The sequence below is a fragment of the Pinus tabuliformis genome, chromosome 9 (assembly GCF_031772625.1).
Source record: "Pinus tabuliformis cultivar Carrire ecotype Pingquan chromosome 9, CPIR1, whole genome shotgun sequence".
NCBI classification, from domain to species: Eukaryota; Viridiplantae; Streptophyta; class Pinopsida; order Pinales; family Pinaceae; genus Pinus; species Pinus tabuliformis.
In genome coordinates, this window is record NC_142307.1 from 1,615,168,664 (window position 1) to 1,615,184,217 (window position 15,554).

The window sequence follows — 15,554 nt, forward strand, 5'->3', positions numbered from 1 at the left end:
GGGTTATCAGAATCTCGTCTAATTCAGTCATACATCTCAGGACTCAAAACCCATTTACAAGCAGAACTTGAGATGCATGATATTACATCTATAGAAGAAGCAAGACGAAAAGCAAAAACAGCTGAAAAAAAATCCGAACCAATATTTTGGTCAACAGCGGAAAAAGCTTATGCAAAACGAAGGATACCCCAGTATGTGGACTCAAATAATACAAGATATGTTCCACCACATCGTCGTGAAGATGAAAAATCTAATGTGGAAATGCAAAGGATAAAAGAGGGTAAATGTAAACGTTGTGGTGAGAAGTGGGACCCCAAACATAGATGTGCTAAAGGAAAAGAACCAAAGAATCTATATAATTGTGAAGCAACCAATGATTCAAACAGTGAAGATTATGACGTAGAAGACACAGAAGACACTCCAGAATTTTCACCAGAACTGGATGATGGAAGTATTCCACAATTATCATTATCAGCTATGACAGGTATATCACAACCTCAGACTTTAAAGTTAAAAGGACACATAAAGAAGAACAACGTAGTGGTTCTCGTCGACTCTGGAAGCACACACAATTTTCTAGATGCAACCGTGGCAAAAAGACTCAATATATTTTCATTTCCCTTACCAAACATGAAAGTGATGATAGCTAACGGTAAGAAGATTGAAAAGGTGGGAAAATGCCATAAGGTTAAATTGCAGATTCAAGACTTCAGTTTAGAGTCTCCGTTTTTCACAGTACCGTTAGGAGTAGATGTAGTCTTAGGTATCCAATGGTTACAAACTTTAGGTACTTATGCCGCCAACCATCAAGTACAATTTATAAAATTCAAAAGGGGAGGTCAGAAGTACAAGCTACACGGATTTCAACCACCAGGAAATCAAGTTACATCATCATCCCAGATGATGACGCTGAGTCGAAATGGAGCACCTGCTTATGTAGTACAATGTCACCAATTAGAAATGTTATCGGCAAATATGACCAGAGAAGAATCACCAGAGATTCAAGACCTACCTATGAAGATGCCGCCTAATACAGAAATTGAGCGTAGAACAGAAGTTAAAACAGAGTCAAACCCCATCAACATCAAGCCATACCGATATCCACATCTCCAAAAAGCGGGAATTGAGAGATTAATCCAAGATCTTTTAAAGTGTGTGACTTTGATCATCTTGGAGTATCTGATCAAGTGGAAGGACTTACCCGAAGAAGACGCTTTCTGGGAGAACGAATCATTCTTCAACAACATCCGTCGTTACTTATGCTTTGAGGACAAAGCATTCTTTCGAGAGGAAGGCAATGTTATGTAAAAATTAGTTAATATTAGGTTTATTATTTAATTTAGTTTTAGTTAGGCGAAAGGGCACGATCATAAGATCATGCCCTTTCCTAAAAGGTGTCCATGGCGGTATATAAGCCAGGCAACCCATTGTAAATCAACATCATCTGTAAATTCATTTTATTAATAAATCATTTATACATATTTTCTGTGTATCCGAAGTTTTTTTACTTCAAACTTGCAACTTTAGAGAACACTTTGCAACATAAATGTAAACTCACAAATAATGGTGGTACTAATAAAGAACAAAGTAACCTCAGCAGGTAGAAGATGAAAGACTTGCAGTTGTCAGCAAGCGATTATTTTCTAACAATTGCTTATAAGGATAGTCTCTGGTATATGACTGTCAACTTAACTGTTATACAGCATCTGCTACCTTATCTATCAATGTGGAAATTCAGTAAACATTTTTATTTCATTTTAACGGTGACTTACTTTACAATCAAAGACTGTCTTTCGTAAATACTAATATAAACATATAACAATGCTTCCCAGCTTGGCATCCTTCTTGTCTAACAGATGCAGGAACATATCTCATAAAAATTCTCGCAAACGATAACTCACATATCATTAATACATTTGCGCTTATCCTCTGACAGGGAGTTCTCAAGATCAGATTGAAGTGATTTCAAGTCAGATTGCAGGCTACTAATTTGCTGAACAATGCCAGGTGCTGACACGTACATCAGTGATGCTCCTTGATTATCTTCCAACCAGAAAAATAAGGCAAATGGTCATATAACAAACAGATAAGTATGCAAAATTGTTCTATGCAGCACCATAACAAACAGATAAGTATAGTCATGAACAAAAGATGAAATATCCTAGGACATTACATAAAATTTAAATAATAAACATTTGCTAGAATAAGTCGGCATTTTATATGATCAAACCAGCAGACAACTGATCTCATACTTGCATGAATGCTTAAAAGGTCCCTTATTCGATGAAGCAATGTGTCACGGTCATCTACTGCTCCTTGCTCATGTGGTTCAGACCCAGCTTGAATCAATGATAAGCACCGCTCCTGGAAAGCCACAACCAATACAACAAAAAGGAACTGATTAGAAAATTGCATTTTCCACTTCTAAAGATTTTCACCTCCCTAATCTACCTACATTTAAATAAGCCTTTTGGCGATTAACTTCAAACTATTTCCCATAACAATAAAATCGATACTCCCAATGTACAACTTCATTCATAAAACACTAAATGATACTAGTCACCTCAATCATCAATGAACCAAATAGGAACAGAAATTTCAGTGATGCCATAATTTAGGAGCTTTTCTGTCATTGAATGAGAAAGCAATTTAATTTCAGGAGTCAATACCACAAGAGTGTTCTATAGAACAAATTGCCATAATAAACTAACTTGCTCATGTGCTCAATTCAGTGCCTGTGCTTACCTCAAAGGAAAGAACAGTATAACTGGTTTAAAATTTTACAAGAATCATCGAAGTAGAGTTGCATCACATGTTGAATTTTAAAAGTTCAAAACTTGGAATTTTCAGTTAAAAATGAAAATTAACGCACCCAGGCCACTTCTCTTTCCCAGTGAAATTTATTTCCAGTGGCAATTGAATTGAAAAGTTATATGCTGCTATGGTGCATTCATACATCTTCACACTGAGGCAGCTAAAATTAGACAAATTTTGAGAGCCACCTAGACATGAGTTCTATACAAACTAGCCCATATTCAATTTACACAAAGAAATGCAACCTTGAAGAAGCATGGCTAAATCATCACATGGTAAAAAACATGATATCATTACTCACCACACGTCCTGTTGTCGCCTGCACAAAACCTTGTAGCTCTGCTTCAATAACTCTCAATAATTCATAAGCTCCATTCATAGTTTTCCTTTCCAACTGGCATGTAATTTGCAAAAACTGATGCCGGGCAAGCTGATTAACCAAGTGAGTAATAAACTGCAAAGGTAGACAAATTTTAATCCAATAAGAAAAAGTCAACCCTGAAGGTCCACCCATCTATTTCAATTGTATAATACCTATCCAGTTCCTCAGTTCCATTGATAAATACTACAAATCGTCCAAGGTCTCTTCAATGTTTCCATGAAGTTTGTTAGAATTCCTTTTAAAGATATATCTTTCATAGTTTACAAAGAGATTTATGAGTGAGAAAAAAACAATTTCCGATAGCTTACCACTTAGTAGTAAAATACACAGTATTTCTCCATTTTCAAAATTTATAGTGTTTAATATTATTCATATGCTAGTATTTTTTACTGTTCCTGTGCATTACATACAAAGCTTCAACCCAGAAATCTTAAGAACTTAGAATGGAAATGGACTCTAGAGTGATGAAAAAGAAAACATGAGAAAACTATGGCGATTCTTACAATCTAATATGTGCTGCATTTGTATAACTCAGGAAAACACAATAATCTTCAATGACCAAATAGTGTTCCCCTGTTAGACTTGGATGAAAGAGCCTTACACTTGCTTGTACAACATTGAAGAACTCACTTATGAATTGAGCTTCTATTTGAGAATGGACGTTCTCCCTTATTAGGATACTGCAATTTAATCTTTTGTGGGATCATGTGTATTGGGCATTCTATATCTCATGTTGATTATCTTGTTATTGCCATATTATGGCAATGTGTTTTGCTATGAGCTATGTACAATACCATTAATTCTCACATTGGTAACAGAGTGCAAGGTTAAATAGGAATAAAATGGTGCCTTGTGTGTTTCATAATTAGGTGATAACTAATAATTCCTTTGCTCCATGTGATGATGATACATTTTTTTTTTGTGATGATGATACAACCATAAGTCCTAGTGAAGGCCATGAGGAGAGAGATAGACACATCATTCTTGTCTTCACTTGGGAAGACAGAATGGAGGATTGGGTAAGCATCTGGCATCCAATACTCTTTGAGGATGAATTCGGGCATCCAAAAAAATATTCGTAGAGGACCAATATTCTTTGACTAGGAATCCAAGATAAGAATAGTCCTAGTGGAACACACCCTGAGAAACCAAGTGGGGTATGTTCCAGGAGAGACAATGGTGAGGGTGTCAATAAATGATTAGTCTCACTAGCATTGTGCTCGAATCTCGTGGAGAGACAAAGTTGTTAGTCAAGGCCTTGCTATGTGACAATGTTGGTTGATATGATGCTATACAGATGGGTTACCAATCTGATTCTTCTTATGAGAAATTCTTCAGATTGAGAATGACCAAGTACCATTATGAATACCTCCCTAGTTAAGAGGGAGTATTGCAAAGTGTAACTAGGTACAGTCTTCATAATGTCATGTAATTGTGATTTTTATGTAAATGATGTAAAGAAGAAAAAATATTATTGTAATGCTTGCCTCATGGGTTTCATAACCAAGGAATTTTATTTTTAGATGGCTCCCATTGTGAGCCTTTAGGATTTGTTATCTAGTCATAAAAGTCAAAGAGTCAATGTCATGTATGAAGAACCCTTCTTGGGCATGTTACAAATGTATACAAGTCAATAGCATTGTCAAGTAGCCCTCCAAGACAAGCACAAGTTATCCTTCTTCAAGTCGGCTTCAAGATGAAATATAGAACTCATGTCGGCTCACCTAAATTGGAGACACAACTCTTCATATGGTCATGTTGGCTAATATATATGGACATACTACTATAAATAGGCAGCTCGGCCTATTCCACAGTCAAGAAGTTCGATCAACTTTGAAATTTGACGAGAAATTATAGTGACAAGTTTGGATGTCATTTCAAGAAAGAAGCTTAGATAAGGGTACAAAGAATCTCGATCTAATTGCAGAAATCACAATGCAGATTGCAATAGAGACATTAGACACAGTTTCGGTCACATGTCATAGTATGGTTCAGTGCTATTTTAGATGACAAGGTTTGGTATTATCACAGAAAGGTCTCTCTATTTTGGTGTCATTACAGATAAGTAAAGACACAGTTTCGGTGCTATCTCGACTTCAGTACCACCACAAGAAGCATCTTGGATAGGAGATGATCTCAGTGCTACCACAGAAAGAGGGCCACAATGCAACTTGGTGACATGACAGTGATGAGGTCTCAAGGATACTATAGTGAGAGGTGTTGACCACTACGTGTCAACGACCCATAGTAGTACACTCCCTTTTCTCACAAAAGGGTACCACTTGATCGTCGTGTCCATGCCATTCGACTATCATCATCAGCCTAATCATGTTATATTGTAAACCCAATCTGCATGTGTAAATTGTAAATAATAGATTATCTGTGTCATGTATGTAATTGCCTAAGTAAGCCTAATTTTAGTGATGATCTACATTCTGGAAGGTTTTTTGTCCCACCAATCCATGATCGGCAAAGTTTTCCTTTAGCCTAACCCCAAAGCCGGAATGGATTTTGTCATTAGAATCTTAGGGGAGTCCTAGTGTGCTAGATCGAGTCTATGTAAAAGTGATTTGGGAATAATCCTAACTATTTGGTTAGGTTATTTTATTACAAATTGCTTGATCTGCTAAATTATACTTATGTTGCAGAACTGGGTAGTCTGTGAGGGTCTATATCAAATGGGTTTTCCCCCTTGAGATGTAAAAATGTAAAAATCATGATGTAAAATGTCTTGAGGGTTAGAAAAATAATTTATCCGAGAACATTTGATTCTCGACGCTTTTACGACATTCATCATTCATCTTTCATCTTTCTCATCTCTCATTTGAGCCGGCAAAGTTAATAATTTTTGGCGTCACTGCCGAGGATAGAGTTTTTCTGTCCTTGGTCCTCACGACATTAATCTTTTCAATCATCTCATCTTTTCTGCCATTCATTAGCCTGTCAAACGGCCAACATTTCCTAGCGTCACTTGATCTCTTCATCGCCCTAGCTTCCGTCATCTTGTTAATCGTTTCATCTGCACATTTAGCACCTCTCGGTTCGTTTCTTGTTTGGGTGGCGACTCCATTTCTTTTCATTTATTTTTTCTCAGACAAGAAGCCCTCCCTTATATCTAATTGTTATTGTCTTTTGGATCCTAGAGTTAGATTCATGTTCAAGTGGCGACTCCACTTCTTTCATCCCTTGAATTTCTTGAGCAGAGGTCTCTCTCTATCATCCATTTGGTCCCTCATTATTCATCATGAACTATTCATTTACCCCGTGTCATTTTACTAATGTTCTCCATGATATTCTGGAAGTGGCCATTCATAAATTGTCTTTGTTCTCGGGAGGTGATTCATTCGCTGTTAGAAAGCATCTATGCAAGTTTTCTCATATAATGCTCATATATTGTAGTTCTCCCCAATATGATCATGAAGATGTCAAAATGCGTTTATTTGCCTTTTCTTCAGAGGGTGATGCTTTGAATTGGTTTAATAATTGTCCTGAAGATTCTTTCACTTCTTTACAAGACATCATTCATGCTTTTAAAGATAGATATGTTTATCAAGATAGCTCGCCTTATACCCCTAAAATTATGCAACAGAATGAAAATGATCTTGTGAAGGGTCCAGCCGTCGATGAAAGATTTCAAGACAATTCTCCATATCAGAATGTGCCATCCACTTGCACCATTACAAATCAAATCCATGATAATGGAAAAGCAGGGACAAATTGTCAAATCAATGTGACAATGAAAGGGAAAATCAAAAGCAAATTATAGTGGAATTAATGCGGCTGGTGAAAAATATGGAGATTAATCAAGAAAAATTTGTAACTGATTACGTCAATGATATGAGAACTTTAAACACCCACCTGGAAAAGCGAGATAAGGAGGTTGAAACCATGAAAGATTCATGATAGGGAAATTAATTCTATGCAAAACAAGTTATTAACTATGGATGAAGAGATGACCATCATGACATTCAATTATAATAATCAGTTGGCTACCATGCAAGCAAATCATAAGAAAGAGATAAACTCTATGCAACATTGCTTGATGACCATAAAAGCAAAGAATGACAAAGTAATAAAAGATATGGAAGCTAGTCAGATATGTCTTCAAAATAATTTATTGAGCATGGAGGAAGACCATGCCAGGGAAATCAATGCTATGAAGGTTGAACACTCTAACCAGATGGATGCCATAACAATACAGGTACAGAAATTTCAGCATCAGTCAGAGGATGAAAGAAACAAGGAGATGTCAATAGATCAGAAGCCTCCTTATCTGCTGCAACAAGCTCCATCTTATTATGAGGAGGTCATTGGTTCCATTGAAAAATGGTTAATTGAAGGTGACCCGAATAAAACAAAAAACGATAAAGATCAGATGCAAAACAAAGAAAGACATGTCACGCATATCTTACATACTTCATCTGAGAGTTTTGAAGCAAAATGTTCCACATTATTAGTGATACAGCCTGCCACAAAGAAAAAACGCAAGAGAAAGAGAACAGGAAAGCGATTTGATGCATCAGATGACCGTAAGAAGCTTGATTTCGGGTAGGAAAAAGTCCTACCATATGCAGAATTGGACATGGCACATCCAAGAAGCAACTGACAGATTTGCCTGAAAGCAAGCAAATGCTCAGTGTACACTATATTGAACGCATCTGATGCCATGAGGCATCCTCTGTATTTCTAACCCTACTCCTTGTCTTTTCAGCATTTCATTTCTGTTTTAGGATTAGATTTACTTCTCATGTTACTAAATAGTTAATAAATGAAGAGCTTATATCTTTCATGTGCTTAATGTTATATGATGATTTTTGGATGGATGCTACTTATGTTTTGTTGTGTGTTGCATGGATGCAAATTCTGGATTCTCACATTCCTACAACGCAGCAGCGTGTCCCCAAGTAGGGCCAAATGTTAACCACTACGTGTCAACGACCCATAGCAGTACACTCCCTTTTTTCGCAAAAGGGTAGCGCTTGATCATCGTGTACATGCCATTCGACTATCATCATCAGCCTAATCATGTTATATTGTAAACCCAATCTGCATGTGTAAATTGTAAATAATCTCAGCAGATCTCTGTCATGTATGTAATTGCCTAGGTAAGCCTAATTTTCTAGTGATGATCTACATTCCGAAAGGTTTTTTGTCTCACCGATCCATGATCGGCAAAGTTTTCCTTCAGCCTAACCCCAAAGCCGGAATGGATTTTGTCATTAGAATCTTAGGGGAGTCCTAGTGTGCTAGATCGAATCTATGTAAAAGTGATTTGGAAATAATCCTAACTATTTGGTTAGGTTATATTATTACAAATTGCTTGATCTGCTAGATTATACTTGTGTCGTAGAACTGGGTAGTCTGTGATGGTCTATATCAAATGGGTTTTCCCCCTTGAGATGTAAAAATGTAAAAATCATGATGTAAAATGTCTTGAGGGTTAGAAAAATAATTTATCCCCTCATAGGTCCTAGGTCCTAGGTCCTAGTTAAATTTAAATTTTCCAAAAGTAAAATTCATGGATCCTTTAAAAAAATTAAATCTTAACTGGTCCAGGGACTAAGATTATTTGATTATTTTGTTAAATTTTATGTCTTAGGTCCCGTGGTTAAGTAAAAGTCCAAGTTTTGAGGAAATAAATGCAAATTTTAATTTTTTGAATTTATTAAATATATTTAATTGAAAATTTTGAAATTTCCTTAATGTTTAAAATTTTGATGGATGAGATTAAAAGAAATTTTGATCTTCATCGACAGTCGAAATCACTCTTACAAGGATCACTCAAACTAGCCGTTGGGAAATTTTTCTTTAAATAGGAGGTCAGTTGTCAATTGAGAGAATTTGATCTTTGAGTCGTGTGCTAAGGAAAGCTCTCTTGTAATCGTTTTTCATGTTCAAATAAAGAAAGACTTTGGGGTTAATCTCTGCTGGTGTTACTCTTCGAGAAAATGTTGTAAGATGTTTTATTTTCTTGCATAGATTTACTTTCACCGATTGACGTTAGTTTATTGCAGAGTGATTTTAAGCACAGGTATCTTGTTTGGTCACTAGGGTTTGAATGATAGTTTAATTTCTGAATATAATGGCAGATATCTCCATTAGATATGAATACTATTGTCGTTTTCTCTCTCTATGTTAATGGTTGAATTAAGTTGTCCAGGAAATCCTTGATTTTGAGATCATCGGGTGTTCGGGGAAGTCTTCACTTGGACTAGCCAACTCCCGGATAGCATTTTCTAAAGAGCCCAGCTGGTTTTGATCCCGAGCTTATCATTAGAACTTTTGTTGTGGATGCATGGAGGGTTTTCTGAAGCACCTCATCATCTTAAATTCAAAATTTTAAAAAAAATATGTGTGAGATAATGACAAATCTGGCTGCTTATAGCCTTTAACTTGTGGATATTGTAATTATTTAGCTGGTTTTTAGGGTTTTTAGTTTTGTCCTTACATATATTGTTTCTGGGGAATTTTTATCATTGTAGGTTGCAGATCTGAAGGTGAGGTTCAATCTCAAAGCTAGATCTAGGACCTGGAGGGTAAGATCTGGCCTCAGAACCAGTTTTTTGTGGGTGTACAGTTCTGTTGCTCAGGGTTTCATTGTGTTGCACGAAAAAATTTCGAATTTTTTTTACATACTGTGTTAAGCTCTCGCTGCACCCATAGAATCCCTATTTCTTATTTGGCTGCCATACCCAACACTGCAATATGTTGCCCACGTTGGCCTCAATCTGCAAAAGTGTGATCTCAGAACGCTGCCATACTCCCATCTGTCTGCAGCCCTCCATAACCCATAAAACCCTTCTACGCAGCTCTTCCCATCTCAGTTTTTTCCCTTACCTCTGCGTTTTCCCTTACTTCTACATATCCTCTGCCAAGCTATGGCCCTTATTCCCTGATCTCCATCATCGAACCCATCTTCTCCACACCCAAGCAATTCCTTTTCTCTCCCATGCAATTTTCTCTCCATGCAATCCCATTCCCCATCGTAGCTCCCTATGCTGCCTCCAAACGCATTTTTGACTCCTCTGTGTTGAAATTTGGTACCGGAGGACAAGTGGTTCCTTAAGGTTTTGATCTTTGGCCTAGGGAAAAGTGTCCAAAAGAATTTAATTTTTTTCCTAAAGTAACTTTATAATTTTTATAAAGTTAAATCTAATTTAAAAGTGACTTTAAGTAATAAAGTTATTAAGTCTAATTTTAAAGTGACTTTTATAAAGTCAATGAAAAATTAGAAAGGAAAAGTGACTTTGGAAATAAATGACTAAGTGGGTCTTTATTAAAGTGGGGTAAATTAAAAAAATAAAAAGTGAGATTTAAATGAGCATTTAATCTCAGCCTTAGATCTCAATCTATTTCAGCCATTGGATTTAGGGATCACCCAAAAGTCACTTGGGGTTAGATTAAAGAAGGAAAATGAGAAAAAGGTCATTCATTCTTTCATGAGTAGATTGGGAGAAGGAGAGCAAGAGAGCAAGAGAGATTTCTGAGCAGAGAGGAGAAAGAGACAGCAGCTTGGCACACATTCCAAGGCAGCAGTTGAACAGATTTGTACAGCTGGTTCAGCACACAGTGAAAGGCAGATTTTGGCATGATTTTCGAGGAATGGTTTGCACAAAAATCGAGGAGTAGTTGGTTGATTTTTCTGCACGCAAAACGAGGGCCATACAGCGCATTTATTGCAGGTCGTACAATGCATTTATTGCAGTCCGTACAGCGCATTTAATGATGGTCGTACAGTAGCATTTAATGCTGAAAGTGGGCACGAAAATCGAGGAGGGCCATTTGCTGTAATTTCCAGTTTGCTGTGAAGCATGGGAAAAGAAATAAGTTGTAAATTTGCTTGCTGATTTTTTTTGCTAAATATTTCTCACTGCGAAAAAGGCATTTTCAGAAATAAAGAAGAGCTCTCAAATTGGTTTTCTCCAAGAGTTGTAGGGGGTTTTTCCAGGGTCAAGTTGACCAAAAATCTCAGTGTTTAAATGTGTTTTAATGGCTGTTTATTACTGCTGATTTTTAATTCTGCAATTTCCAGCATTCTGTAAAATTTCCAAAATTTGTGTTTTCAGCAATATTTATTTTTTCCAGCTTGTTGAATGTATGGTTATAGGAAAGGGCATTTAACTACATGGGAGAAATAAGGAGAAACTGAAAACCGGGGTGGGAAAACAAAATTTTTTACATGGTACCAGAGCTTGAGTGTTGAAGTGCAGTTTGGGACAACAAGGAGGAAAAATTACAGCTGCTGATTTTTAACTCAGAAAATTCCAGCAAGCTGATTTTTTCATAAACAGCGGTTTATCTTTACTACAGCAGTGCTATTTTTCAGTTTTAGGACAGCAGGATGTCATTCGGATTGAGGGTGGAGGATAAGCTGGATGGGCATACAAATTACAGCGTTTGGAATGACAGAATGCAGAGTATCTTTGAGGAGGCAGAAGTCTAGGATATCATGGTGCATACCACACAGAACCCTATTGTTGTGCCTACTGATACTACTCAATTGGCCGAGTATAATAAGAAGAACAATAAGGGTAAGAGGCTGATTCTAGACGAAATCAAAGACCATTGCATTCCTCATGTGAGAGGAAAGAGTAATGCCCATGAGATGTGGACAGCATTGTCCAATCTCTACCGGAGTATCAATGAGAACCGGAAGATGGTCCTGAAGGAGAAACTGAAGAGCATTAAGATGGGTGATGATAGTGCAGTTAGATATCTCACAAAGATTACTAATGTGAAAGATGAGTTGGCAGCGATTGGAGAGGCCATTTCACCCACTGAGTTGGTGCAGATTGTAGTGAATGGCCTCCCCCGTTCATAGTTGAACTTTGCTGATGGGGTTTGTGCACGTGAGACCCTTCCAACATGGGAGAGGTTTTGGGATGATTGCATTCAGACAGAGATCAGGAAAGGTCAGCTTGGGGCAGCCAAGCCAGTTGAGCAGGATGAGGATGTAGCACTGGTGGCAGGATGCAAGAAAGGCAAAGGGAAGAAGAAGGCTTCCACAAGCAGTGGAAGGGGCAAAAGCAAAGGTAAAGGTAGACAGGGGAACACACAGAAGGACTATTCCAAGGTGAAGTGTTGGAATTGTCAAAAGATGGGACACTATGCAATTGTGTGTCCGGAGAAGAAGAAGAAGAAGGGGAAGAACCAGGACGTGGCAGCTTCAGCAGAGATTGAGGACTTTGCAGGTCATTTTGATCGGGAGTTTGCGTTCACTACGTGTGAGTCCTCTAGTGCAGGATCACCTGCCACACAGGTTCAGAGGGAGCATGCTTTTCCCTCGATTAGCGAAGCATGTTAAGGTATCTGGTATGTGGACAGTGGGGCTTCACATCATATGACAGGAGTCCGTGAGTACTTCTCAGAGCTTTCAGAGAATGGCACTGATATTGAGGTAGTACTCGGTGATGACAGAGTTGTTAGAGCAGTCGGGGTGGGGACACTGACATTTCAGAGGGAGTCCAAACCTCCCTTGAAAGTGTCAGATGTTCTATACATGCCAGGGATGAAGAAGAACCTCATATCCGTCTCAGCTTTGGTGGACAGAGGATATGAGGTATTGTTCAGGGGAGGACAGGTGTTGATGTATCCCAGGGGCACTCTAGCTGATTCAGCTATAGTGATAGGTGTACGCCATGCAAAGGTGTACAAGTTTGCATTCCAACCCCTTTTGGCAATGAGCAGTAGTACCAACAGCAGAGCTAGTAGTTCTGAGCTGTGTGAGATTTGGCACCGCAGGATGGGGCATATGTATCATGGAGCCTTGAGGACATTGCGGGAGATCACTACAGGTGTGCCAGATTTCAGTACTGATCACTTTGATACTTGCAGAGGTTGTGCGATGGGCAAGTTTGCCAAATCCCCTTTTCCCAGAAGTGACAGCAGAGCGACTGGGATACTTGATTTGATTCATTACGATGTGAGCGGTCGGATGTCTCATGTTTCCTTGAGTGGATATGAGTACTATGTTTTATTCATTGATGATCACTCCAGGAGGACCTGGATTTATTTTTTGAAGACCAAGAGTGAGGTCATCAAACGGTTTTAGGAGTTCAGAGCTCTTATGGAGACACAGACAGGTCGAAAGATCAAGTCCCTGAGGTTGGACAATGGAGGAGAGTACACCCTTGGAGAGTTTGTTGACTATTGTGCAGAGGCAGGCATTAGGAGGGAGTTCACTGTTCCTTACAACCCCCAGCAGAACGTGGTTGCGGAGAGGAAGAACAGATCCATCATAGGGGCTACCAAAGCCATGTTACATGATCAAGGGTTGCCATTGTTCTTGTGGGCAGAGGCCTGCAACACAGTTGTTTACTTGCAGAACAGGGGTCCGCATCGTCCCTTGGGGCACATGACTCCGGAGGAGGCTTTCTCTGGGAAGAAGCCTGATATTGGTCATCTTCATATCTTTGGATGCATTACATACTCCTATATACCCAAGGAGAAGAGGACCAAACTAGAGCCCACCGCAGAGAAGGGTATCTTTGTGGGCTACAGTGAGACCTCAAAGGCCTTTCGGATTTACATTCCTGCACAGAGGAGAGTTGTTGTCAGACCGAATGTGAAGTTCGAGGAGAACAGGGCCTTTAGGAGGTCACGGGAGTTAGAGTATCTGGATCAGCCAGACCCTCAGCAGCAGTTGAGTCAGTCGCAGGGATCCAGTGGGCAGGGATCAGGAGGTACATCTATGAGGATGTCAGGTCCGTCAGTGAGCAGTGGCTCATCGAGCCAGAGGGGTGGTGCTCTGGGCAGCATGCAGAGCAGTTCACTAGGGAGTCCATTGATGGACAGTTCACACGGTACCTCAGCTTCTACAGGTTCAGGTGCAGGTAGGAGGACAGCAGACAGACAGTCAGGAGTTCAGGCTCCTGATGATGATGAGGAGGAGGAGTTTCATTCTCCGGTGGGAGAAGTGCGCTCAGGGAAGAGGAAGCCCAAGTGGCTTCAAGACACCTTGAGAGATGCCTCATCTGTTGCTGAGCAAAAGAGGCCGGTCAGAGAGAGTAGACCACCTGAGAGGTTTTGTAGCTATATGGCAATGGTTACCAGCATCCTTGGCTCTGAGCCTTCTTGCTATGAGGAGGCAGCTAGCCAGCAGGTCTGGAGAGAGGCCATGCAGGAGGAGTATTCTTCTATCATGAAGAATGATGTTTGGGAGGTGGTGCCAAGGCCTGAGGGCAAATCCGTGGTTACTTCTAGATGGCTTTACAAGGTAAAGCATGCTGCAGATGCAGCATTAAGAAATTTAAAGCAAGGTTTGTGGCTAGAGGGTTCTCCCAGGTAGAGGGAGTTGATTATGAGGAGACCTTCGCTCTCGTGGCTCGATATACTTCGATCCACTCCATTATATCGATAGCAGCAGAGATGGGTTGGAAGATCCACCAGATGGATGTGAAGACCGCATTTCTCAATGGCTTCATACAGGAGGAGGTGTACATTGAGCAGCCACAGGGCTTTGAGGTGCATGGGAAGGAGTCCCATGTGTGCAGACTGAAGAAGGTCCTTTATGGCCTGAAGCAAGCTCCCAGAGCTTGGTACTCCAGGATAGATACATATTTGCAGGGGATGGGTTTCACAAAGAGTGAGGCAGATCTGAACCTTTACTTTATTGTGATTGGTGAAGAGCCTCTCATTCTGGTGTTGTATGTGGATGATTTGGTCATTACAGGTGCAGAGAGACTCATAGAGCACTGCAAGAGAGATCTTGCGACGGAGTTTGAGATGAAGGACATCGGCTTAATGCATTACTTTTTGGGCTTGGAGGTGTGGCAGAAGGAGGGGCATTTCTTCCTGGGGCAGGGGAAGTATATTGTGGACATCCTTAGCAGATTCCACATGGAGGATTGTAGACCCATGTCGACACCGATGATCACCAACTGGAAGAAGCTTCATGCTTTGGATTCCGAGTTGGTGGATCCCACATTGTACAGGCAACTGATTGGTTCCTTGATGTATTTGGTCAACACTAGACCAGATATCTGTTTTGCAGTCAACACGATGAGTCAGTTTATGTGTGAGCCTAGGAAGGTTCACTAGGTGGCTACAAAACACATTTTGCGGTACTTGCAGGGGACAATGGATTATGGTCTGGACTACAAGCAGGGAGATGGAGTGAGATTGGCAGGATACACTCATTCTGATTGGGCAGGTTGTGCTTCTGATAGGAAGAGCACTTCAGGGTGCTGTTTTGGGTTGGGTTCAGCAGTAGTGTCATGGTTCAGCCGGAAGCAACAGTCACTAGCACTGAGTTCAGCGGAAGCAGAGTATATGGCAGCCAGTCTAGCTAGTTGTGAGGCCATCTAGCTTCGCAAGATGTTGTTTGGCTTATTTGGTCAGCCGTTGAGACCTTCAGTGA

At 39.6% G+C, this 15,554-nt stretch overlaps 1 protein-coding gene across 1 annotated transcript in view; it reads right to left on the reverse strand.

Annotated features, from left to right (window-relative positions):
- Positions 1 to 15,554, reverse strand: part of LOC149154957 (AUGMIN subunit 3-like) — a 690,355-nt gene that overhangs the window by 82,483 nt on the left and 592,318 nt on the right. Inside the window, exons 13-15 of the mRNA XM_089441741.1 lie at positions 3,116 to 3,268; positions 2,253 to 2,364; positions 1,902 to 2,043 (exon numbers count right to left, since the gene is read on the reverse strand). Of these exons, the coding sequence (XP_089297867.1) occupies positions 1,902 to 2,043; positions 2,253 to 2,364; positions 3,116 to 3,268 (407 nt within the window). The remainder of the gene's footprint in view (positions 1 to 1,901; positions 2,044 to 2,252; positions 2,365 to 3,115; positions 3,269 to 15,554) is intronic.